The sequence below is a fragment of the Nicotiana tabacum genome, chromosome 9 (genome assembly GCF_000715075.1).
Source record: "Nicotiana tabacum cultivar K326 chromosome 9, ASM71507v2, whole genome shotgun sequence".
Classification (NCBI taxonomy): domain Eukaryota; kingdom Viridiplantae; phylum Streptophyta; class Magnoliopsida; order Solanales; family Solanaceae; genus Nicotiana; species Nicotiana tabacum.
Window position 1 is genome coordinate 69,843,969 of NC_134088.1, and position 24,072 is coordinate 69,868,040.

The window sequence follows — 24,072 nt, forward strand, 5'->3', positions numbered from 1 at the left end:
CTGAAATCGATAAAGCACGTAAGTTGGAGTTAGTTGCTAAAAGGGGTCGTCCGGCCAGGCCTGATGCTTTCGGTTCTTTTGGTTCCAATTTTTAATCCTCGAAAACTGAAGAGGAACCGGAAGGCGAAAATGTTGAAGGACAAAATGATGAGGGCCAAGAAATCGAGCCGGCAACAGATCTACCCATTTCCCCTGGGGGCGCGGATGCTTCTCTTGCTCCGGGTTCTTGAGATACAACAACTTAGCTTTTCATTTCTTTTCCCAACTTTTGTACTTGTGCTATTTTTGGCACATTTACCATAAATAAAAATACCTTTTTCTCATGTATTGCATGAGTCTTTCTGCATTCTTTTGTTTGAACATTTATGCAAATTTAATCTTTGCGTTTTGTTTTTGCTTAAGTGTTTTGCGCAAGTTTTACTGTTTGTGTCTGATTATTCAAGGCTTTGGGTGTATTTTCCCCCGAAAGCATTTGGATTTAGGGCACAAGTTCTTCCGAAATCAACCCTTTATCGTGAGGGTTTTCATAAGAAAGGGCCCTCTTATGTTTACAGTGCTCTTGAAGAGAATGTCTCTTATTCATTACGGCACTAGCATTTGAAGTACTTGTTTAACTTTCAAATGAAAAAATTAATTCATCGTTCAGACAAGAAATAAGATAGAAATAAAAGGACTTTACTTTATTCCTTCCATTTTCAAAAAGTACATAAGCATTCGTTATGCTAAAAAGAAATTGCCATTTCTTGTGGCTACTTGTACAACTTGTTTCTACGGGGCTAGCCGCGTAGTCCCCGATCCTGATGATATAACTATGTTTCTGATTTTTGTATTCCAGTCGATGTGGCAATCATCGAATGCGAAGAATACGAATTTGAATACTATAAGTTCTGCACCTTCGAGGATTCCACTAATGAATTGCTAGATAATCTTCAGTTTGGTAACAAACTTCATTTCCCCTTAGGAATTTATGCTATCGAGCCAAAGACTATCTAACAATCCCCTAGTGGTTCGCACTTGTGAACGGTCGAGTAACCTTTGCTCGATAGCAAACTTAACTTCCCGATGGAAATTTGCTACCGAGCAAAAGATTATCTAACCGCTCCGGAGTGGTTCTTCGCTTGTGTGCCTTGCTATTAAAAGGTCTTATTGCTACTGTGGAAACCTTCTTCGTAGTATGCTTTCCGTTGTTGCCTCATTAAAAACCTTGCCAGAAAAATCCAATTGGGATAAAAACTAGATGAAGGAAAAAAAAGTGCAGCATATACTTTCAGTATCATGATGTTCATCAGCAATAGTATATCTTGAGGTGTGCCACGTTCCAATTGCTTGGAAAAACTTTTCCATCTTGATTCTCTAACTCGTATGAAGCTTTCCCAGTGATAGTTGAAACCCGGTAAAGTCCTTCCCATGTTGGACCTAGCTTTGTTGCATGGAGTTCCTGGGTGTTTTGAGTTACTTTCCTTAGAACCAAGTCTCCCACTTTGAAATAACGGAGGTCGTCTCTTCGATTATAATATCTTTCAATTCTATGCTTTTGAGCTTCCATCCTTATATGCGCCAAGTCCCTGCGCTCATCGAGTAGCGCCAAATTGACTAACATTGCTTCATTGTTTGCCTCTTCATTTGCCTGGAAATATCTCAAGGTAGGCTCCCCTACTTCCATCGGGATGAAGGCTTCTTCTCCGTACACAAGGTAGAAAGGAGTCTCTCCTGTGCTCGATTTGGCCGTTGTTCAGTATGCCCATAGTACTCCAGGCAGTTCCTCGGGCCATTTACCTTTAGCTGCTTCTAATTTCTTTTTGATGTTTTGTATAATCACTTTATTCGTTGATTCTGCTATGCCATTTATGCTCGGATGATAGGGCGAAGATGTGATACTTTTGATTTTCAAGTCTTCAAGAAACTTTATGACCTTTGCGTCCATAAACTGTGGCCCGTTATCGCAGGCTATCTAATTTGGTATTCCAAATTTGAAAATTATATTCTCCCACAAGAAATCCACCACTTCACGTTCGCCAATCTTCTTATAAGGACCTGCTTTAACCCACTTCAAAAAATAGTCAGTTAAAATCAAAAAAAATCTTACCTTACCAGGGGCCGGCGGCAGTGGTCCGGTGATATCCATTCCCCACTTCATGAATGGCCATGGAGACAAAACTGAGTGTAATGGTTTTGTTGGTTGATGTACTAACAATTTGTAGCGTTGAAACTTATCGCCTTTTTGTACGAAAGCTTTGAAGTCTTGTTCCATTCAGGGCCAATAGTATCCTGCCCTTACCAACTTTAGTACTAAGGAGTCTGCGCCCAAATGATTTCCACATATCCTTTCATGGACTTCTCGCATAATATAATTAGATTCGGAGGCTCCCAAGCATCGAGCCAGTGGGCCTTGGGAAGATTTCTTGTACAATTGGCCTCCTCTAAAGCTATATCGTGTTTCTTTAGCGCGCATCGCCCGGGATGCCTTGGGGTCTTCAGGCAACTTCCTGTGCTTGAGATAATCAATGATCTTATTCCTTTAGTCCCAGACCAAATTGGTCGTGTTTACCTCATAATAGCTATCTACATCTAGAATCGAGTGCAGGAGCTGCACTACCATACCAGAATCTAATCCCTTCATTTCCGTTGATGAGCCAAGGTTAGCTAATGCGTCTGCTTCTGAGTTTTCTTCCCTCGAGATGTGTGTAATTGACCACTCCCGTGATCGAGCAAGCAGAGCCTGAACATTCACTACGTATTATTGTATGCACTGCTCTTTGGCTTCGAAGATCCTATAGACCTGATTTACCACCAGCTGGGAGTCACATTTTATTTCTATGACCTCGGAATCTAGTCCCCGGGCCAATTCAGGCCCTTCAATCAAAGCTTCAAACTCTGATTCATTGTTAGTCAAAAGGACCGTTCTTATGGCCTCCTTAGGGTTTCTCCCGAAGGCGTGGTTAATACTATGCCAAGCCCGGACCCCTTTACGTTGGACGCTCCATCTGTAAACAGGGTCTAATCTCTCGATGTCGATTCTGACACCATCATTACTTCTTTGGTTGCCAAAGGAAGCAATCTCGGACTGAAATCAGCCACAAAATCGGCCAAAATGTGTGACTTAATCGTAGTCCTAGGTTTATATTCTATGTCAAATTTACTCATTTTGATGGCCCATTTGGCCAACCTACCCGAGAGTTCGGGCCTATGAAGGATATTCTGCAGGGGAAAGGTGGTCACCACAACTATCGGGTGACATTGGAAGTAAGGCCTTAGCTTCCCAACGACGACTACGAGAGCTAAGGCAAGCTTCTCCAAATGCGGGTAGCGAGTTTCTGCTTCAGTTAAAATTCTACTAACATAATAAATGGGAGATTGCATACCTTCATCCTCACGGACTAAAATGGCGCTTACCGCTACCTCCGAGACTGCTAGGTAGATTAATAATTTTTCACCTTCCTCCGGCTTTGATAGCAACGGAGATCTAGACAAGTACCTTTTCAAATCCCTCAAAGCCTGCTGGCATTTCGGGGTCCATTCGAAGTTGTTCTTCTTTTTGAGTAGCGCAAAGAAACTGTGGCATTTCTCTGATGACCGGGAAATGAACCTGCTCAAAGTGGCCAATCTCCCTGTGAGCCTTTGAACCTCTTTTACGCTTGATAGCTGGTCCGGAATGTCTTCAATGGCTTTGATTTTGTTGGGGTTTACCTCAATTCCCCTTTGTGACACCAGAAATCCTAAGAGCTTACCGGAACTGACCCCGAATGCGCACTTCTCGAGGTTAAGCTTCATGTTATACTTCTTTAGGATGTCAAAATTTTCTTCCAAGTGCTTAAGATGATCACCTGCATTCAAATACTTAACAAGCACATCGCCTATATAAACTTCCATGGTTTTCCCTATCTATTTTTCAAACATTTTGTTTACGAGCTGCTCATAAGTGGCTCCGGCGTTCTTTAGCCCGAAGGGCATCACATTATAGCAATATGTGCCGAAATTCTTTATGAACGAAGTTTTTTCCTGATCCTCCGGGTTCATCTTAATTTGGTTGTACCCGGAATAAGCATCGAGGAAACTTATTAACTGTTGCCAGGTCGTTGCATCATTCATTTGATCATTGTTTGGCAATGGGAACGAGTCCTTTGGGCACGCCTTATTCCAGTCTTTATAGTCTATGCACATGCAAAATTTATTGTTCTTATTAGAAAATACTACTACGTTTGCTAGCCAGTACGAATACTTTACCTCTCGGATCGAACCGATATCAAGTAGGCGAGTTACCTCTTCTTTGACAATTTATTTCTGGCCTCGACAATAGGACATTTCTTTTGTCTTACCGAAGGGATGTTGGGATCCAAGCTTAGCTTGTGTATGGCCACTTCCGTCAGGGTACCTATCATATCCGCATGCGACCACGCAAAACAATCGGCAATAAATTTAAGAAATTCAATAAATCCAGACCTGAGCTCGGGGTGCAGTCCTGTCCCCAAGTGGAATTTACTCTCAAAGAACTTTTCAAACAATGTGACTTGCTCAAGCTCTTCCATTGTGGACTTTGTTGTGTCCGTCTCTTCTGGTACCTAGAAATATCTTGGCACGTGATAAGATTCCGACGCATCTTCCCCCTGGTTGACTTCACTTGATTCGGGAGCAGGCTCCGGTTCCTATAATTGCTATTCCGCATGTTTCTTCCCTTTGCTACTGGAGACCGAAATCTCATTCATCTCCCTTGCGTCCGGTTGATCGCCTTTAATCTGTTTAATCCCCTCAAGAGTTGGAAATTTCAGCAAATGATGGTATGTCGATGGTACAGTTTTCATCTCGTGCAACCACGGTCTTCCCAGGATAATGTTGTAGCCCATATCACCATCCACAACCTTAAAAAGGGTCGTCTTCATCACCCCTTCATTATTTGTGGGTAGCAGGATCTCTCCTCGGGTTGTCACGCTTGCAAGGTTGAACGCGGTGAGGAGTTTTGTGGCTAGAATGATGCTTCCGGTAAGTTTGTCTTGTTCTAATACCCTCAATTGTATAATATTTGCCAAATTCCCTGGATTCACCAGAACATATTTGATTTTAAAATCTAATACATTTAAAGAAATTATTAATGCGTCGTTGTGCGGTAGCAACAATCCGTTTGCATCTTCCTCCGTGAAAGTGATGTCGTCTTCAGCGATTTCCCGAAGCCTCTTGCTGTGGGTTACTGATACCTTCGTCTTTTTTGTTGCCGAGAAGGTAACCCCATTAATCTCGTTCCCCCCAAAATTCATGTTGACCGTCTGACGCGGGGGATCTTCTCCTGGTTTTGAGGGCTCCGTGTTATCACGGTTGCGACCGTAATTATTTTTGGCCCGGTCACTTAACAATTCCCCGAGATGGCCATTTTTTAGTAGTGTCGCCACCTCTTCACGCAGATGTTGGCAGTCAGTCCCCAGTCCGGTAGTCGTTCGTCCCGTGGTATTCGCACCACAAATTAGGGTACCTTTGGCTGGGATTGGATCTTATCGGCTTCGGGAACCGTGCTTATTTGATGTTCCTCATAGTCGATGCCAACTCTATTACACGGACGTTGAATTTGTATTCTGATAGTTTTAGGTAGGAAAGATCTCGAGAACCAGACGTTTCCTTGTCCTGTAATGATCTGTTGTTTCAGTAGCGATCAATTCTTCTATCGCTAATGAACCTTTCTGCTGACCGGAAACCTCTGCCCCGTCGTTCGGCCCGTTCATAAGGAAACAACCGGCCCCTCGAAAACCGTCTATTTGTGTCAAAATCATCTTTTAATTTCTCTTTATTCTTCTCTCAACCCTTAGCTGACGCCGAAAAGCCGAGCTGATCCTCCTCAATCCTTATATTTGACTCGTACCGGTTATGAACATCCGCCCAAGTCGTCGCTTGGAACTCGAGAAAGCATTCCTTCAATTTTCGGAAAGCATAAGAACTTCTCTTATTCAAACCGTTGGTGAATGCTTCAGCCGCCCATTCATCCAGAACAGCCGGAGCAACATCCTTTCCTTCTGGAACCGGGTTACGAATTCGTGCAGGAACTCGGACTCTCCTTGTGCAGTTAGAATATGTCTGCTTCTAAGGCTGTACCTTTCTGGCCCTGGCATGGGCCTTAACAAAAAAATCGACGAGCATCTCAAAGGAATCTATGGAATGCTCGGGCAACATCCTCGTGAGAGTCTCTCCGAATTTTTTCAGCAAAACTGATTCGATCTCGTGGGGGACTAAATTGTTCCCCTTCCCCGCCGTCGTATAGGTGGTAATATGCTCATGAGGGTCCGAAGTCCCATCACATTTCGGCACGTCGAGTATTTTAAATCGCTTCGGGATCAATTCTGGTGTCGCGCTCGGTTTGTACGACAATTAAGTGTACTTCTTTGAGTCTGATCTTTAACACAATTATTTGGCATTTTCTGTGATTTTTTTCTAAGAACAAATAATCAAAACACGTTAGTAAAAGAGGCAAGGACTAACTTAATTACACAACTGTCTAGGCCCCACGATGGGCGCCAAACTGTTTACCCCTAAAATGGTACAGTTGAATTTATACGTGGTTTCTAGACAAGTGAATTAATTTGATCCTGAAATAATAGACGAATTATATAAATATGCAATACTTAGCCTTGAAATGGAGACGAAATAGCAAAAAAAACATAGTTCCAAGAGCAGGGCTTTCGGGCACAATAGCAGGGCTATCGGGTGGCAGACATTTATTTTATCTTTATGAGTATCATTCTTTTCGGTAACAAACGAAATAATTTCCTTCGGTTTCACCTATCCTCTGCCTTCGACTCCACACGTCACTTTCTTATGCGATCATTTAATATATCAGAATCTCTCTCTCTCTCTCTCTCTCTCTCTCTCTCTCTCTCTCTCTCTCTCTCTCTCTCTCTCTCTCTCTCTCTCTCTATATATATATATATATATATATATATATATATATATATATATATATATATATATCTATAATCTATATTATTATAAAAGCATGAATACAATGTCGATTTTCAAAAATAACCTTATAATATTAAGCATAATAACTCATAATAAAAGGACATAACTGAAATTCTAGATATTAGCCTTATAATCCTATTAGTTTTAGGACATAATACTACACGTTAGGAATCCTACATGATTACCTTTAGGAATCCTATTAGTATAATTACTTTCCGCCTGTCTAATTCATATAAAATTAAACTAGTAAATATCTTTAATCATGTAATCCTATTACTTTTACGATATACTTCTTAAAAATTTCTATTACTAATATAATTTAAAAACGTATTATAATGTCCTATTACTAATTTAATTTGAGAATGTATTATATTGTACAAATCCATTTAGAAAAAAGAGAGCCTATATTATTATAAAAGCATAAATACAATGATAATATATCAAAATAGCCCTAAAATATTAAACGAAAGAACTCATAGGGAAATGGCATAACTGCAATAACATATTTTTTTGACTACAATATCTTCTATGCTAATTTTTAATATTTAAGATTTTAAAATTAATAAAATTTATCTATTAAATTCTTATTAAAAATATGTAGGAAGGTTTAATAAAATCAATTTCTTCAGAATCCTCCGTATTGGCAATACATTACCATTCCATAATGTCCAATACCAAAAAAATAAAAGTAATATTAAATAGACTGCATAAAGAGTTGACATTGAGAAAAACATACCCCCATGATAATATATTTTTATATTATATTTGAACTATTTTCCTTCTCAAATAATATTTTTTTATTAATTTTTCGTGTAATATTAAAAAATACCCAATTATTAAATGACAATTAAGAAAATATTTAAGAATATAAAAGCCCGTTTGGACATAAAATTTGATGGAAGTTTTTTCCAAAAAAAGTTCACTTTTTTTCGAAATCAGCGTTTGTTCATAAAATTTTTAATTTTCACTTGAACATGCATTTTCAAAATTTTCAAAAATTTAAAAAACTCCAAAAAGCTGTTTTTCAAAATTTTCACTCAAATCACTCACAAAACTTCAGAAACAGCCCAAACTGAAATTTATGTCCAAACACAACTCTAAATTTTAAATACCATTTTCACTTGAAATTGTTTTTCACCATTTTTCAAATTTTACAATTCTTATGTCCAAACGGCTACTAAATATGTGAGAAAGAGAAAAAAAATGGTTGGTAAGAGTCAATACCACTAATGATTCTACAGACATAAAGATCTAAAAGTGAAATATCATATCAATCTTTTACTCTTTAAAAATAAAATTTATGGTAGATAAAATTATAATTATAATTAAATATTCAAAACAAGAGATAAACTAATATTAAGATTTGAATCAACATAGAATAAATTATTTTTTTTATGTTAAATCAAATAATTAAATCTTTTAATTAATTATTTAGCAAGAGAATCCAATTCAATTATTTTTTAAATTCATCACATGAGTAAAATTCTTATTCAAGTTAAAAAAACATCTTAGGGTATATAAATATATTCCATAAAAAGAGTGTTAGAACACAAAGTAAAAAGGTTAATATATTATTAAGAATTAAAATGCTTTATAAGTGTCTGAGGAAGCACAGTCAAAACTAAATCCTAAACAAGAATAAGCTTTCAAGACTTTTTTATAAAAAGTCGACTCTGCTATAATGGGATTATTCTTTGTAGATGCCTCTGGCGGAATCAAAATAATATTTCTATGTCATGCATTACTTGCAAATATCATATTAAGAGGCATGACACTGTTAGTAATAATAGCAAGTGGTATACCAACAACGATTTTATTGTGAGGTCACCCACTTTAGATTTGATATACCTCTTCAAATAACTTAAATAACCGTCACAAATATATCAAAGCAGAGCAATGATGCTAAATTTATAAGGAAAATAAAATTGATAATATGGGATGAAGCACTTATGGCTAAGTGTCAAACGGAGTTCTAGATAAATATTGGATATTAATGAACCGTTTGGTGAAATATTAATGGTTTGGGAGGTAATTTATGTCAAGTACAACCAGTAGTTCTAAAATCGACAAAAGCAGAGATTGTAAAAGCTAGCCTGCCAAAGTTATACTTCTAGCCTCAAATGAAAAGGATTCAACTGACAAGAAATATAAAGTAAGAACAGATCTAGTATTCAGTGTCTTCCTGATTCGTGCCGGAAACGAATAAGAGCATCCAATAAAAGATGATTTGGTTCTTCCTGAACACTTGGTTATAAATCCTAATGGTAATAGTAGTGCATTTAATAAGAGAAATATTTTTATCATTAGATTAAAACGTAATTTGTGCAAATCGCATGATAGAATTAAAAAGACATCTTAATTAGCTAGCAGAAATGAATATGTTGATCAACTAAATAAAAGGTTGATTGCAAAATTTTATAGTAAAAATAAAATATTTTTATGTTTTTGACTCAGCAGAAAATGATACCAATAATTACTACCAAGAAGAATATTTAAATAATTTAATACCAAACGACCTTCTACCATACATGTTTGTTGTCAAGTTTATTATTTCTTCTGTATGTTAATGTCACCGTATATATAATAGACTAAGTTGATCTTTCATTGTATATAGGTTGATTTTGAAGAAAAATATGTCCATCATGCAACTGAAAAACGTAAACACACCGAATAGCTTATGTAATAACACACAAATGGTATATAGAAGTTTTGACAATAATGTCACATATGCAAAATTATGATACTGGTCAATGTGCTTCTAAGTATATTATTATCCTTGGATTCAACTTTCGTCTTCCGAAACTAAGGAATATCCTTTTAAATTTGTGTGAAAATAATTTTTAGTATGTTTATGTCTTGCAAATATAATAAATAACGCACAAGGACAAACATCCTAAATATTGGACTATATTTACCGCAATATGTTTTTTTGCACGAACAACTGTATGTTGCACTTTCAAGAGGGATATCAAGATCGACAACAAGAGTTCTGGTTAAGGCAGAGCAACCAATGCATTAAGAGGAAACATACACACAAAAATATTGTCCACAAAGAAGTGTTTGTTAAGATATTACCACATTAAATACTTTTTAACTATAATATATAATTATCTAACTAACATGACAAAATTGATCATTTGTGTTAGTTTTGGTGATGTCTTTTTATTTTAAATTCATGTATTATGCTAATGTAATAATAATTTTCGGCATTTAGATGATTGTTGTATTATTATACATAAAATTTTTCTTACTAATTAAATTTTTCTGTTCATATAAATAAATATTTAAATCATTACGTGTCATTATTTACGTGCAACGCACGTGTATAGATATATATATCATTTTGTAATGATTAATTGATATTTATTTTTAATCGATAAGATTAAATTAATTGTTAAAATTAAATTTGTTGATTTGATGTAAACAGGGTACAAGCAAGTATTTACCTTCTTTGCATCTAATTTACGCTTTCCTTCCCCCTTCTTCATTTCCTCCTTTCCTCTTCTTCCTCCATTCTATCCATTCTGATTTACAATTTAAAACCCGGGTTAATTTTTCCATGCTGATTTGCAGTTGAAAATTAGGGTTAAGGTTAGGGTTGGAGTAAAAGATAACTGCATACTATTGTATATTTAATTGTAAATCGAGGGAGTCCCTCTATCAAATCCAATCTTTTATTTAAAGTTTAGCTATGAGGGATCTGGTTCTATGCCCAGTCCCTTTTCAGCAGATTATAAGATGCCACCCTCTGAGTAACGACATTTGTTACAACTTTAACAGAGGATAAAGTTAAGCATTATTTAATACTTGAAGAGTAAATGTCAACAGACCACCATGATGTGTATGATATTTCGTTGGTTTTATTTTATATTGGTCTTTAATGTACTGAAAAAGACCCCCACGTTCTCCAAGGTATGATTCTTCGATTTCACTTCCACCTTTTCCTAATGATAAGTTTCGACAATTGATAGTAACTGAGTAATACTTAAATCATTTTCTCAATGATTTGGTAGATATACTCTAGTCATTCTCAGAGTTTCCTAATCAGATGTTGTGTTTTTATATACCCCATGAAGGGTTGCATCGTTTAGGTCATAACTGGTTGAACAAAGTCTGTCTTAGTTGTACTTGGCCCATTTTGGACAAAAAATATTAATTACTACTATTTAAAAAGAGGTACGGGGCATATTCTGCTTATTAAATATTCTTGGTTGCTGAGTCCTTGAATATTTTATATTGATATACCAACCAAAGTCAATCCATCCTATCATTCCCGTGTATTTGTATTGGTATAAATATATGTGCCTCTATCTCCCACATATTGAGCTTCTCCATTATAAAGCAGTTAAATAGCACAACTCCTTCATATAGCAGAACTCCTCCATTTCCCTCAGGCTCTAGTTGTAATAACAGTATGGAGCCTGTGGCGTCAATATCAGGGGAATGGAGCTCCTTCAGTGGAATGTGTTTAATTGAGGAGGCTGATTTTATGGCACAGTTACTTGGTAATTGTTCACTTCCAAATGAACTACCATGTAGTTCTAACTTTGGAGTCTCCTCCACTTATTGGACTGGTCATGAATCAACCATGAACATGGGAGAAGTTCCATTTTATTCTTCAAATGACACTAACAATAGTGTGTATAGTGGTTCTTGTTTTCCTCCTCGGAGTCATGAAAGTTACTACTCAAGTCATTCTCGGCCTATCTTGATGAGAAATGATAGTTCAATAACAACGGAATATGGTGTTGTGGAAGGTCAAATCAATCCAATTGAAGCGGATGATTTCCTTAACCGAGATGTGAGCAATGACAGCATGGAGTACAATGAAAACATGCCTGAAGCTGTTCTTGATATTGGAAATGGTTTGCAGCTTGGAAGAAGAGATAATTATGAACAATTTCCTGAAGATAAAATGGATAGTTCATCAGAGAGCTCCAAGAAAAGATGCCGGTTGCATGGGCCTGGGCATGTAAGTGTCGTTGAACTTTGAGACCTATCTACGTTTTTGTGGTTCCCTCATGATCTCACTTTTCTGTTGTAGGTCCCGAAGAACAAGAGAAGCGCAAAGCTTGAGAAGGGTGGGATAAACAAGGTAGTGCTTCAGAGGCAGAACTCTATGATCAGTTGCTGCTCAGAAGATGATTCTGTTAATGTTTCTCATGAATTGACCCGAAAAACCAGAGCCAGCAGGGGTTCAGCAACTGACCCCCAGAGCTTGTACGCCAGGGTATGTAACTGCCTATGACTTCCGATATTCCAGTTTATGTGGCACTCCCCGTTTAGAAAAGGATAAATTTATATATTTTGAAATATTTTAAGTTTAAAGTTTTTAATTTACCGTAAATGACATGCAATTATATCCATAAGAATGTTATGACATAATTAAGACCAAGTTCTAAGAGGGTAAGTTATAAAGTCTTTCTTTTTTCACAGACTCCATCTCTAGAGTTAAATGGAGGGAGTATTTGTATTAGATAGGTGTGCAGTCAGTTGCGTCATTTCTAGATCTGCTAGCATATCTAAGAATCTTTCTTTCCCTAATTCTTACAGAAAAGAAGAGAGAGAATTAATGAGAAATTGAAGACCTTGCAGAGTCTCATCCCTAACGGAACTAAGGTAAGTGAATGTCAGTGAAACTGTATTAGTGATCATGTTATCTGCTGAGAGAATGGGCACCTAAAAAAGCAAAATATTTGATGACAGGTTGACATTAGTACTATGCTTGAAGAGGCTGTCCTCTATGTCAAATTTTTGCAACTCCAAATCAAGGTAAGATTTATTTTCCCTTCACAAATTAATTATTACAATGCATTAGGAATTAAACAAGATGAAATACTGATCTAATGTGAACATACACTAGCTTGTTCGAGCGGAGATAGCCAAAGAAAGAGAGAAAAGCAACTATAGCTTGAAAGTCTAATCATTTTATGCGGACATGGGTGGTATTAAAGAAATAACTTAGTGAGGGTGGGAAGAAACCAATGTATAGAATAGTTGATTATTTAGCTTATATGCATACACACGCATAAGAGGATTCAAATAATGCTAAAAAGTCACCGTTAAGAGTCAAACAATAGACCTAAAACATTTTAGAACCCCCTTCACACGATGCTAGAAGCTTTTCATCTTTAATGAAGTTCCAACAATCAAGACATGCACACACACACATATATATATATATGAAAAACTTATGGGATTCAGTTAGCCCTCCCATGGGCCAACGCTGTTGAGCAACTGGTTATATGATGTTATTTACTTTATTTTTTAGATTACCAAATTAGACTTATTATAGACAGAAGTTAAACTCGCTGTTAAATAATGGCATAGCTGGCTTCTTTCATTGAGATCGATGTGCTTCTCACATTGAGATCAAGAGATAGATCTTAATGCCGTGCCTTTTGTTTGGGTATCTGCAGCTTTTGAGCTCTGATGATCTATGGATGTATGCTCCCATTGCGTACAACGGAATGGACCTTGGGCTCGATCTGAGGATTGGCATTCCAAAATGATGAAGATTGAGAGCGTTATCATATAGGGCATGAAGAAACATTGCAATTTTGTAATGGTGCCTATAATTAATACTTACTGCTTTTTAGACCGGTTATTATCTTATCCACGACAACTAACCATTCTGTTGATCAATTATTCAAATGTAATAAGTTCCTTTCTGGAACTCAACCTGCTGAAGAGTTTTACCAATTTCTCGTTATGTCGATTATTTTGTATACAACTCTGAACTCTGACAGTTTACAAGAAATCACTGTAATTAATTGATTTATAGTTTGTTATTTTTAATGATGAGCTGATCGATTCTATATATTATTTGTGAAAATTATTGTGATCTGTCTGATACTCATCAAAAAGCAAAAAAGTTGCACGCAATGAGGTCCAAGCTAAGATGAAGATTCACAAACTTATTCTTTTCATTATTATGTACACAAGCAAGAGTAAAATCAATAACAACAACAACACTACGATCCTACATTATAAGCTATTAGATGAATAAATCACCATTATACCAGACAACAAGGTCTAAAATGTTTGACTTCTAGGGTGTGTTTGGTACGACGGAAAACATTTTCCGGCGCCCCAGACTCCCGGTGCCCCCGCAAAACAAATTATTATTTTTTTACTTTTATTTTTTTTAAAATATTTTTATTTTTGTTTTTTCCGTTTTTCCTCAACCCTTCCCGCGGCAATTTTTTTTTATATTTTCAGTTCTAGTTTTTTCATTTTTCATTTTACAGGTTCGAAATTTTACGAGTTCTCAAGTTATGAGTTCGGAGGTTTATGTGTTTGTAAGTTTGCGAGTTTAGAAATTATAGAGTTTACGGGTTCGAAAGTTTAGCGGTTCAGAAGTTTATAGAATTTGTGGGTTCAGAAGGTTATTGGTTCAAAAGTTTATGGCTTGTGTTCAGTGTTCCGATTATGTAGTGTGTTCAGTGTTCCGATTATCTCAAACCAATTTTATACACTACATTCACAAAGTAGATCAATATATCGTGACTTGCATGCTGGCAAAGAGGATCCATAAGATAAGGAAATATTGTAAAACTCATTTAGCTGTGTTCTCAAAAAAAGAATAAGAAAATATGCAATTCGTAGTTATCATTCGGACAATATGCAATTACAAAACTTCAACATTGAGCTGCAAATGTTCTGGGATCAAAACAGAAAATGGAGGTTAAAACAAAAAGGGCATATATATTCTTAATTCTATGTTCGATTCTTTCCTGATTATGAGGGGCCATAATGTGAGGGCATGTAATTAGAAAGGTTGTACTTAGGGGTAGGGGTGGCAAACTGGCGGGGATAACACAAAAATGGATAAAATATACTATTTGACCCATATTTAATATAGATAAAAAATAAATTAATGGGTGGATAAAGCGTCATTTTGCGAACAATAATGAAATGTCTAAATCCTGCAAATATAGCACTAATTACTATTTCAGAATATAATTCGTTGAAGAACTTTATTTTCGCGTGGAAGGGAGGGTGCTTTGTCTATGTCAGCACAAACACAGAACTCAAACTATCAGAGCAGAGGTCACAAATCTAGAATGGAATTTCCCCTAGCAGTCTTAGTTGATTTACTTTCGTTTCGTAGATTTAGACTACATTAGCATCTTCTGGTTAGTTTTTTTTTCTTCTTCTAGAGTTGGTCTATAAGCTCAAGTATTTTTTTTTGGGGGGGGGGGGGGGGGTATTGGTATTCTGGTTTTCAGCTTAATATAAATGAATTATGTCAGACTTTGAATTTTATAATCCAAGGACTTAATTATTGTTTGTGCAACGAACACACTCATTTTTCTAATATTTTATTACCTTGTTTAAGAAAGGATATACATTTTCTATTTAGAGAAAGAATAATGTCGGAATATCCGAGCGTATATACTTGATCGCCCCCCTACTTAGAGACTGTTCGTGGGAGGAACATGAATAAACTTTGTCAAGTCAAATAACACACACAAAGTTATATCCTGTTGCTTATTCTTCAAATTGATTGTGTTGATGAGTTTTCCAACGTTTGATTGGAAAGAGTAAATTCCTGTTGAACTCTAGATCACAAATGTATGATCGGATTGAAAAGTTGTGGCAAATGTAGGTGGATGTCATGTACATGTAAGTTTAGCTTGAGAAGTTACTATTATTATTATTATAAGTTAATTGGTTTTTTTCCTTCCAAGGATTAGAAGAATTTGTAAGCTCATGATGAATCAAAATCAATTGAGATATGTCAAAGCGTGAGAATCAATCATGAAAATATCAACAATTGTATAAGGGGAAATATCACAATGTCACGATCATGAAGGTCTCGACTAAAATGGAATTTATATACTTTGGTCTATACATAGATAACGAAGTTTTGGTTTAAAACGTACAAAAACTTTAATGTGTTGACAAACATGATAGAGTTAACTTTCACTATAATTTTGAGAGATATTTGAGTATGATTCACCACTAAGATTATGGTGAGATGGCTAGGATCTCTCCATCCTTAACTAGAGGCTTCAAGTAGATCTTAAGACACATCTTAATATTCAAATGTGTATTCAAATTCAAATATCTTAATTTTTTATATACATCTTGATATTTAGATGTGTATTCACAACATGTCTTAATCTTAAAAAAATAAATAAGGCTTAAAACTGGGTGTAGTGGGAATATCAACTATTATATTACTCTTGGCAAGATGAAAATGTTCAAATTTGTCCTTCAACTAATTTCTTTTTCCTTTTAATAATGGGGCTCCAAATTGCTAATTACTGTATTCACGCTGAAGCTGATAATTGCCTCCACGTATGAAACATGCTATAAAACTCATTTTACCCATTTATCCTCTCATGTTCATCCAATTTACCTGTTGTAATTTTGCATTTGAAAATTAGGGTTAAGGTAAAGGTTGGAGTAAAGGATAACGGCATACACAGAAATTACCATAGCTATTAAACTAATCAATTTCTTCGAATAATTGCCACGACACAGACCGACGGCGAAATGCTCAAAGATATAGAGAAATTATCGTAGCATCCTTTCTAATAACCTTTGAAAATTAGGGTCTTGAGCTTTGCTTTGTTCACCGGCGGCATAATGCTCAAAGATACCAACCGGACTGGCGAACTGGAGCCAGAAAAATCGCCCGATCCAGTTCCGACTGAGCTCTCTCTGCCACCCAATGACCGCTGGACACACTGGTATTCATTTCATTATTTTATCTTAAAAATCTGTCCATGTAATGGAGCTCCGGCAACGGCAAGTCCATTTTTCTCCAATCGGGTTGGTAGTGCGCCGGTGTTGAGAATTGTCTGTGTTAATGCCTAAGTAGAGGGATCCTGAACTGGCTTCTTATGGCCTTTGCAAGCTTAGGGATGATATTTTGGGTAATGGCAAGTGTAATATTTGTGACAACTTCTAATCAGGGGCGGATGTAGCATATACTCAGCGGGTTCAATTGAACCCATAACTTTTGATGCGGAGTAAAAATTTATATGTAAAAAATTATTAAAATTACAAAAATAGTAGACATGAACCCATAACTTTAAAAATATAATGGGTTCAATACTAAAATTTTTAAAAATTGAACCCATAGGGTTTAAATCCTGGATTTGCCCCTGCTTCAAATCTAACTGTTAATTAGTGAAGAGTAAATTTGAACACTTTTTCTTTTTAGATTGTCAAACTCACGACCATGATTGATATATTTCCCAGGTATATGCTATTTTTAATTTGTTTTATTTTACATTGCTTTTTAATGTATTGAAAAAGACCCCCACGTTCTCCAGGTAAGATGCTCAATCTCCTTTCCCATATCACTTCCACCTTTTCCTAATTATACGTTTGGACAGTTGATAGTACTGATAATACTTAATCCTTTTCCCAATGATTGGTATATAAACTCTAGTCATTGTGAGCCAGGGTTTACCTAATTAATTAGATCTAGTGTTTCTATACACCCTCTGAAGGGTTGCATCATTTTGTCCTTAACTGGTTGAAGTTTAACCAAGTCTATCTTAGTTGTACTTGGCCCATTTTCCACAAAAAAATATTACTAGTACTATTTTAAAAGGTTGGGGCATATTCTGCTTATTAAATATTCTTGGTTGCTGAGTCCTAGGATTTGTATATTGATATACCAACCAAAGTCAATCCATCCTGACATTCCCTTTTATTTGTTCTGGTATAAATATGCGCCTCTATCTCCTACTTTTTCCAAGAAATTGAGCTTCCCCATTATAAAGCAGTTAAATAGCACAACTCCTTCATATAGCAGTATTTCCTTCAGGCTCTAGTTGTAATAACAGTATGGAGCCTGTGGCGTCAATATCAGGGGAATGGAGCTCCTTCAGCGGAATGTGTTTAGCTGACGAGGCTGATTTTATGGCACAGTTACTTGGTAACTGTTCACTTCCAAACGAACTACCATGTAGTTCTAACTTTGGAGTCTCCCCCGCATATTGGACTGGTCATGAATCAAACATGAACATGGGAGGAGCAAGAGAAGTTTCTGTGTATTCTTCAAATGACACTAACAATAGTATGTATACTGATGGTAGTAGCCTTCTTTTTTCCCCTCCGAGTCATGAAAATTACTATTCAAGTCATTCTCGGCCTATCTTGATGAGAAATGATAGTTCAATAACAATGGAACATGGTCTGGTGGATACTAATAATCCAAGTGAAGTGGATGACTTCCTTAACCAAGATGTGAGCAATGACAGCATGGAGTTTGATGAAAACATGCCTGAAGCGGCTCTCAATGGAAAAGGCTTGCAGCTAGGAAGAACAGATTATGAACAATTTTCGGAAGACAAAATGGATAGTCCATCAGAAAGCTCTAAGAAAAGATCACGGCTGCATGGGCTTGGGCATGTAAGTATCATTCATGAACTTTGAAACCTTTCTATCTGATTTAATAGAACATAATTGTCAACCTATTTCAGAATGGTAGATATGGTGCTTCATCTTGTAGTTCCTGTCTCATGATTCTATGACATAGGTCCCGAAGAACAAGAGAAGCGCAAAGCTGGAGAAGGATCTAAAGAGTGGTGAGATGGATGGGAAAAATAAGGTTGTGCTTCAGAGGCAGAACTCTACGATCAGTTGCTGCTCAGAAGATGAATCTAATGTTTCTCACATGTTAACCCGGAAAACCAGAGCCAGCAGGGGTTCAGCAACTGACCCCCAGAGCTTGTATGCAAGGGTATCTATCTGCCTTTTCTCAGTTCAGTTTATATGACACTCCTTCCATTTTGAACTTCTTAAAAAGCACACCTTTATATATTTGAAACTTTTTGAACTTTCTTTTTATTTTAGTAGCTTAAATGACATGCTCCACAAGAATGGTGTGACATGTTTAAACCCATATGTTCTTACTTCTAAGGGTACTTTGGGCTTGTTATAAAGTCTTTCTTTTTCCTTAGACTCTGTGTGCAGTCAAACTCTCTTAAAATAAAATGAAAGGAGTATTGTTAGCAGAGTAGCATACGGTCAGTTACGTTGCTTGATCTCCAGATCTGCTAGTATATATATGTCTAAAGGATTCTTTCTTTTCCTTCTACAGAAAAGAAGAGAGAGAATTAATGAGAGATTGAGGACCTTGCAGACTCTCATCCCTAATGGAACGAAGGTAAGTGAATGTAGGTGAAACTGCATATATTAGTGACCATGTTATCTGCTGAGAGAATGGCACCTAAAAAAGCAAAATATTTGATGACAGGTTGATATTAGCACCATGCTTGAAGAGGCTGTCCAGTATGTCAAATTTTTGCAACTCCAAATCAAGGCAAGATTTATTTTCCCTTTGCTAAGTGTTAAAATGCATTAGGCTTAAACAAGATGAAACTATTGCATGAGCATGGCACACGGAGATAGCAAAAGAAAGAGAGAACGGCAAGTATAGCTTGAAAATCTTATCATTTTGTGTGGACAAGAGTGGTAATAAAGAAATAACTTAGTGAGGTGGTGGCAGAAAACTAACCTATAAAATATTGGTGGCATTATTTAACTTATATATGCGGACTATCTAAAGATTTTTAGCAAGTATATAGAAGGTCATTTACTTTACTTTTTATTTTACCAAATTAGATTTGCTAGAAACAGTTACTTGTATACGTCACCTTGACCTGATAGGTTTTTAAAAATTTTGCATTGTCAATGCACAAAATAAACTCGTTATATGATGGCGTAGCTAGCAAATCAACTAAAGGTACTAAGACTAATTACTTCTCACTTTGGAATCAAGTGATGGATCTTAATGTCGTGCTTTTTTGTTGGGGCATCTGCAAGCAGCTTTTGAGCTCTGATGATCTATGGATGTATTCTCCCATTGCATACAACGGAATGGACCTTGGGCTCGATCTGAGGATTGATATCCCAAAATGATAAAGTTGAAAGCTCAAGAGATGGCAGTGCTAGCTGGATTTCTGTCTTCGTAAATTGAGAGCATTATCATACAGAGAGAGAAAGAAACGTTGCAGTTTTATAATGGTTTCTATTTAAAATACTTACTGCTGAAAGATTAGTTTTTATCTTATCCACGAAGCTAATCATTCTGCTTATCAAATATTCAAATGTAATAACTTTACTTTCTGGCTGCGGCTGGCTGTCATTTGATGAAGGGTTTTATATTATATACGTCTCAGAATTATGGCAGTTTACAAGAAACCACTGTAATAATTGAGTTATAATGTGCCATCTTTTAATGATGAGTTGATTGGTCTGTATTTTTTGTTAAGAGTTGTGTTTTGTCATCTCTATTCATACTCATCAACAAGCCAACATGTTGCATTCAATTATGATATGATCATGGATAGTCTGAGCAAAGCGGAGAACATTGTGGATAATCTTCAATTATCTAGTGGACCATTGAGACGCTTCAAGTCCAAAAGTGTCCAACGAATGCATGATCTTCAATATTTGGCTAGAAGATGTTTGGAGAATCACTCGGAGGATTCATGCAAAGAATACCACATTTAAAGGCTTGTGATTGTGAAAAACAAGCACCGGAGAGTGCTGAGTGTTGCGCGCCAATGCAATATCTGACAAAGAGTGTAGCTTCAGAGTGCAGTGAAGGCAAACTCACCGGAGTCTCTGCGCGCCCTAGGCCCCAGGTGTGCTGCAACGCACGTCCATGGCGAGTTTTATTTGGGGGAAGTATACACATACCTGATTTTGGGGCCACCATTGAAGTCATACCCACATTGCATAAATTTTTGCAAAACTTTACCCACTTTGAAACACACTTCAAAATTAGCATCTGATCACTTCCGAATTCGCATTTGAAGTTATAAATTTAGGATTTCGGAATCAGATTTGAAGCTATTATATATCTCCTCAATACAACTTTATAACCAGATCTGAAGTTCGTTTATATCTTCAATGCAACTTTATAATCAGATCTGAAGTTCTTTTATATCTTCAATGCAACTTCAGAATCGGGATCTGAAGTTCTTCTATCTCTTCAATGCAACATCAGAATTGAATATGAAGTTCCTCTATCTCTCAAGAGGTTATTTTATCGGTTTCAGCGAGGTCATTATCGAGCAAGCTTTCTCTAGGTTCAACAATGGTGGCTTACAATTTCTCCACTACAGTCTACAAGTACTAACTCAAAGTTTGAATCTCAGTTCTAAGAAAAGGAAGAAAAAAAGCAATGCCAGAGAAGAAGCAGCGACAAAGAAGCAGGCAGAGAGGAAGCATCAACGGATAAGAAGCAACAATAGAGAACAAAGCAGTATCTGAAGTTAGCTAAATATTGGGAATCAGTTAAACTTTTAAAAAAAAAAGTGCGTACAAGTTAAATGGGGTGTAACGACCCGACCATTCGTTTTGAGCTCTAGCACATCGTTTGTCGGTTTGAGGCTTTGAGTAGCTTCACTTCAGGTATTATGACTTGTACGTGTGGTCGGAAATGAATTTCGGAGTTGATTTGGAGAGAAATTTCTAATTCTGGAAGCTTTAAGTTGGAAGAATTGACTAAGGCTTGCCTTTTGAGTAAACGACCTCGGAATTGAGATTTGAAGATTCCAATAGGTTCATATGATGATTTCGGACTTGGGCATATATTCGGATTGAGTATCGGGTGGCCCGGTAACATTTCAGCGCTTATTATGGAAAACTAACATTTTGAAAGTTTAAGAATTTCTTAAGTTTGATTTGAAGTCGACTTTGGTGTTATCAATTTTCGTTTAACGTTTCGAGCCTTCAAATAGTTTCTTATTGAGATTTGTGACTTGCACGCAAAGTTTGGCATTATTCCGGAATGTTTTGATATGGTTCAGACTTGTTCGTCTATGTTTGGAAGTTTGAAAGTTTAAAGAAGGATTTCAATCGCCGATTCATAGTTTCGATGTTGTTTGGCTTGATTTTAGGCCTCGACTAAGTTCGTAATTTGTTTTGGGACGCGTTGGTATATTTGGTCAAGGTTTCGGGGGCCTCGGGTGGATTCCGGATGGTTAACGGAACGAATTTTGGACTTAAGGAAAAACTGGAAAAATCAGGTTGCTTGTGCAACCGCTTCTGCGGAAGCTTTATCGCAAAAACGACCTCGCAGAAGCGAGGAAGGCTGGCTGGGTAAGGTTTCGTAGAAGCCAAAAACGGAACGCTTCTGCAGCCTCGCAGAAACGACAAAGTGGTCGCATAAGCGAGCTGGAGCGCAGAGGTGACTATGGCTCCACACCTGCGGTTGCGCAGAAGCGGGAAAGAGTCCGCAGGTGTGATAGGGCTGCTGACCAGTGGACTTCGTAGACGCGCATTTTTGGTCGCAGAAGCGACGTCGCAGATGTGAAGATTCTGTTCGCAGAAGCGAAGCTGAACAGAACATAAGGTATCGAACTTGGTCATTTTGTTATTTTCGATTGGGATTTTGGAGCTCGGTTTTTGGGCAAATTTTTAGGGGTTTTCATCATGCAACACAAGATAAGTAATTTCCCACTTGTTGTGAGCTAAATGTATGGTTTATATGTGGATTTAAGGAGGAAACTTTAGGAAAAATTATGGGATTTTAGTAGGAATTCTAAAATTGATAATTTTTTATTTTGACCACGATTTTGGAAATGGAATTAAGAATAAATTAGATATTTGAGTTGGTAATGTTATGGGTAAAGTTTATCTTCAAACATTTTCGGAATCCGGGCACATGGGCTTGAGGGTTGACTTTGTTGTCTTTTTTAGCGGAGTTGGGGATCATTATAAATTGTTAAATTATACGTATTGGGGTATATTTTGATTAGTTTGCATATTGTTTGACTAGTTTTGGAATGATGGCCATCGGTTTGAGGTGTTAAAGAGATGTTGGAGCCAGTTATGGAACTTCGGAGAGAGGTAAGCCTCCTATCTAACCTTGTGAGGGGGAAGCTACCCCTAGGTGATGTATTTGTTATGTGCTACTTATTGCTGAGGCTACGTACGCACGAGGTGACGAGAGTCCGTACGTAGCTAGATTCATGTTATGTTCGGGTAGGCTTAAGTTCACGCCATGCTATAATTGTACTATTGGAGTTATATTTGCTCGTTTAATTTCCTTATTTTACGTTACGACTTGAGACTAGACTTGCGTAAGGTGTTAGACTTGCTATTGTAGAGATTTGATGCGCTACTTGATTTAGCCGCGGAATAATTGTGCTCCCCTTACGAATTTCTTCCGCATTGTGCGTTTTCATCGAAAAGCTTCCTTAAAGTTCGTAACTCACACGTTTATTCGTGAATGGGGTCAAGGACCCGTTAAAGCTTCTTATTCTAATGGGATCAGGTCATTCGCCTCAGCAGTATAATAGATGCATCTACGGTTCGGGTCGTTCGACCCTCGGTAGTGTGCACATTATGATGGGATCAGGTAGTTTGCCTCGAAAGGATTATGTATCACACTCTCATGGGAGCGGGTTATTCGCCTCGGTAGTATAATAGATGCATCTATGGTTCGTGATGTTAGACCCTCGGCAGTGCGCACATTATGATAGGATCGGGCCATTGGCCTCGGCAAGATTATCTATCACACTCTCATGGGAGCGGGCCGTTCATCTCGGCAGGATTATGTATCACTCTCTCATGGGAGCGGGCCGTTCGCCTCGGCAATGTAACAGATGTATCTATGGTTCGTGTCATTCGACCCTCGGCAGTGCGCACATTATGATAAGATCGGGTCGTACGCCTCGACATTTCTATAAAATACTCTTATGGAATTGTGTGTAATATTTGACAAGAAGCCAGTGTATCTATGAGTTTTCCTGATTTGAACTGTGATGGCATGTCTGGTGAGGTCCCTTTTATACATATACTCCAGTTGAGGAGGTAACTGCTAACTGAGATCTTGAGTTTATTGTTGAGAGGAGGATTTGTACCACGTATTTATGCTTGTTTATTTCGTTTATTTACTCTGCCTCACATTTGTTTACTTCCTACTGTATTTGATTTATTGGACCACTAGTAAGTGTCGATGTCGACCCCTCGTCACTACTTCTCCGAGGTTAGGCAAGATACTTACTAGGTACGCATTGATTTACGTACTCATGTTGCACTTGCTGCACTTATTGTGCAGGTACATATATGTCTAGTGGTCTTTTGGGCGCAAAGGCACAACTATTGCGGGGAATTTACCGTGAGTTACATTCCATGTTATGATCCGCAGCA

At 37.1% G+C, this 24,072-nt stretch overlaps 3 protein-coding genes across 3 annotated transcripts; 2 read left to right on the forward strand and 1 right to left on the reverse strand.

The window, feature by feature from the left end:
* Positions 1–4,652: 4,652 nt before the first annotated feature.
* On the reverse strand, positions 4,653–5,249 carry LOC107761336 (uncharacterized). Its single transcript, XM_016579565.2, has one exon. The coding sequence runs from the start codon at positions 5,247–5,249 to the stop codon at positions 4,653–4,655; it is 597 nt and encodes a 198-aa protein (XP_016435051.2).
* A 5,179-nt stretch (positions 5,250–10,428) lies between these two features.
* LOC107761337 (transcription factor bHLH84-like) lies at positions 10,429–13,759 on the forward strand. Its single transcript, XM_016579567.2, has 5 exons — positions 10,429–11,911; positions 11,984–12,169; positions 12,493–12,558; positions 12,646–12,711; positions 13,359–13,759. Exons 1-5 carry the CDS (start codon positions 11,354–11,356, stop codon positions 13,449–13,451), a joined length of 969 nt encoding a protein of 322 aa, XP_016435053.1. The 5' UTR covers positions 10,429–11,353; the 3' UTR covers positions 13,452–13,759.
* A 2,537-nt stretch (positions 13,760–16,296) lies between these two features.
* On the forward strand, positions 16,297–20,075 carry LOC107761338 (transcription factor bHLH84-like). Its single transcript, XM_016579569.2, has 5 exons — positions 16,297–18,315; positions 18,443–18,646; positions 19,007–19,072; positions 19,163–19,228; positions 19,735–20,075. The coding sequence occupies exons 1-5, from the start codon at positions 17,749–17,751 to the stop codon at positions 19,825–19,827; spliced, it is 996 nt and encodes a 331-aa protein (XP_016435055.2). The 5' UTR covers positions 16,297–17,748; the 3' UTR covers positions 19,828–20,075.
* Positions 20,076–24,072: the final 3,997 nt, after the last annotated feature.

What these genes read in the sequence shown, in the direction of transcription:
- LOC107761336 (XM_016579565.2), bottom strand. Translation starts at nt 5,249, where the DNA reads ATGAATTTTGGGGGGAACGAGATTAATGGGGTTACCTTCTCGGCAACA.
- LOC107761337 (XM_016579567.2), top strand. Translation starts at nt 11,354, where the DNA reads ATGGAGCCTGTGGCGTCAATATCAGGGGAATGGAGCTCCTTCAGTGGA. An exon ending in GGTTGCATGGGCCTGGGCAT is followed by an intron (nt 11,912 to 11,983) that starts GTAAGTGTCGTT and finishes TTTCTGTTGTAG; the next exon opens with GTCCCGAAGAACAAGAGAAG. An exon ending in CCCAGAGCTTGTACGCCAGG is followed by an intron (nt 12,170 to 12,492) that starts GTATGTAACTGC and finishes TAATTCTTACAG; the next exon opens with AAAAGAAGAGAGAGAATTAA.
- LOC107761338 (XM_016579569.2), top strand. Translation starts at nt 17,749, where the DNA reads ATGGAGCCTGTGGCGTCAATATCAGGGGAATGGAGCTCCTTCAGCGGA. An exon ending in CCCAGAGCTTGTATGCAAGG is followed by an intron (nt 18,647 to 19,006) that starts GTATCTATCTGC and finishes TTCCTTCTACAG; the next exon opens with AAAAGAAGAGAGAGAATTAA. An exon ending in TTTTGCAACTCCAAATCAAG is followed by an intron (nt 19,229 to 19,734) that starts GCAAGATTTATT and finishes ATCTGCAAGCAG; the next exon opens with CTTTTGAGCTCTGATGATCT.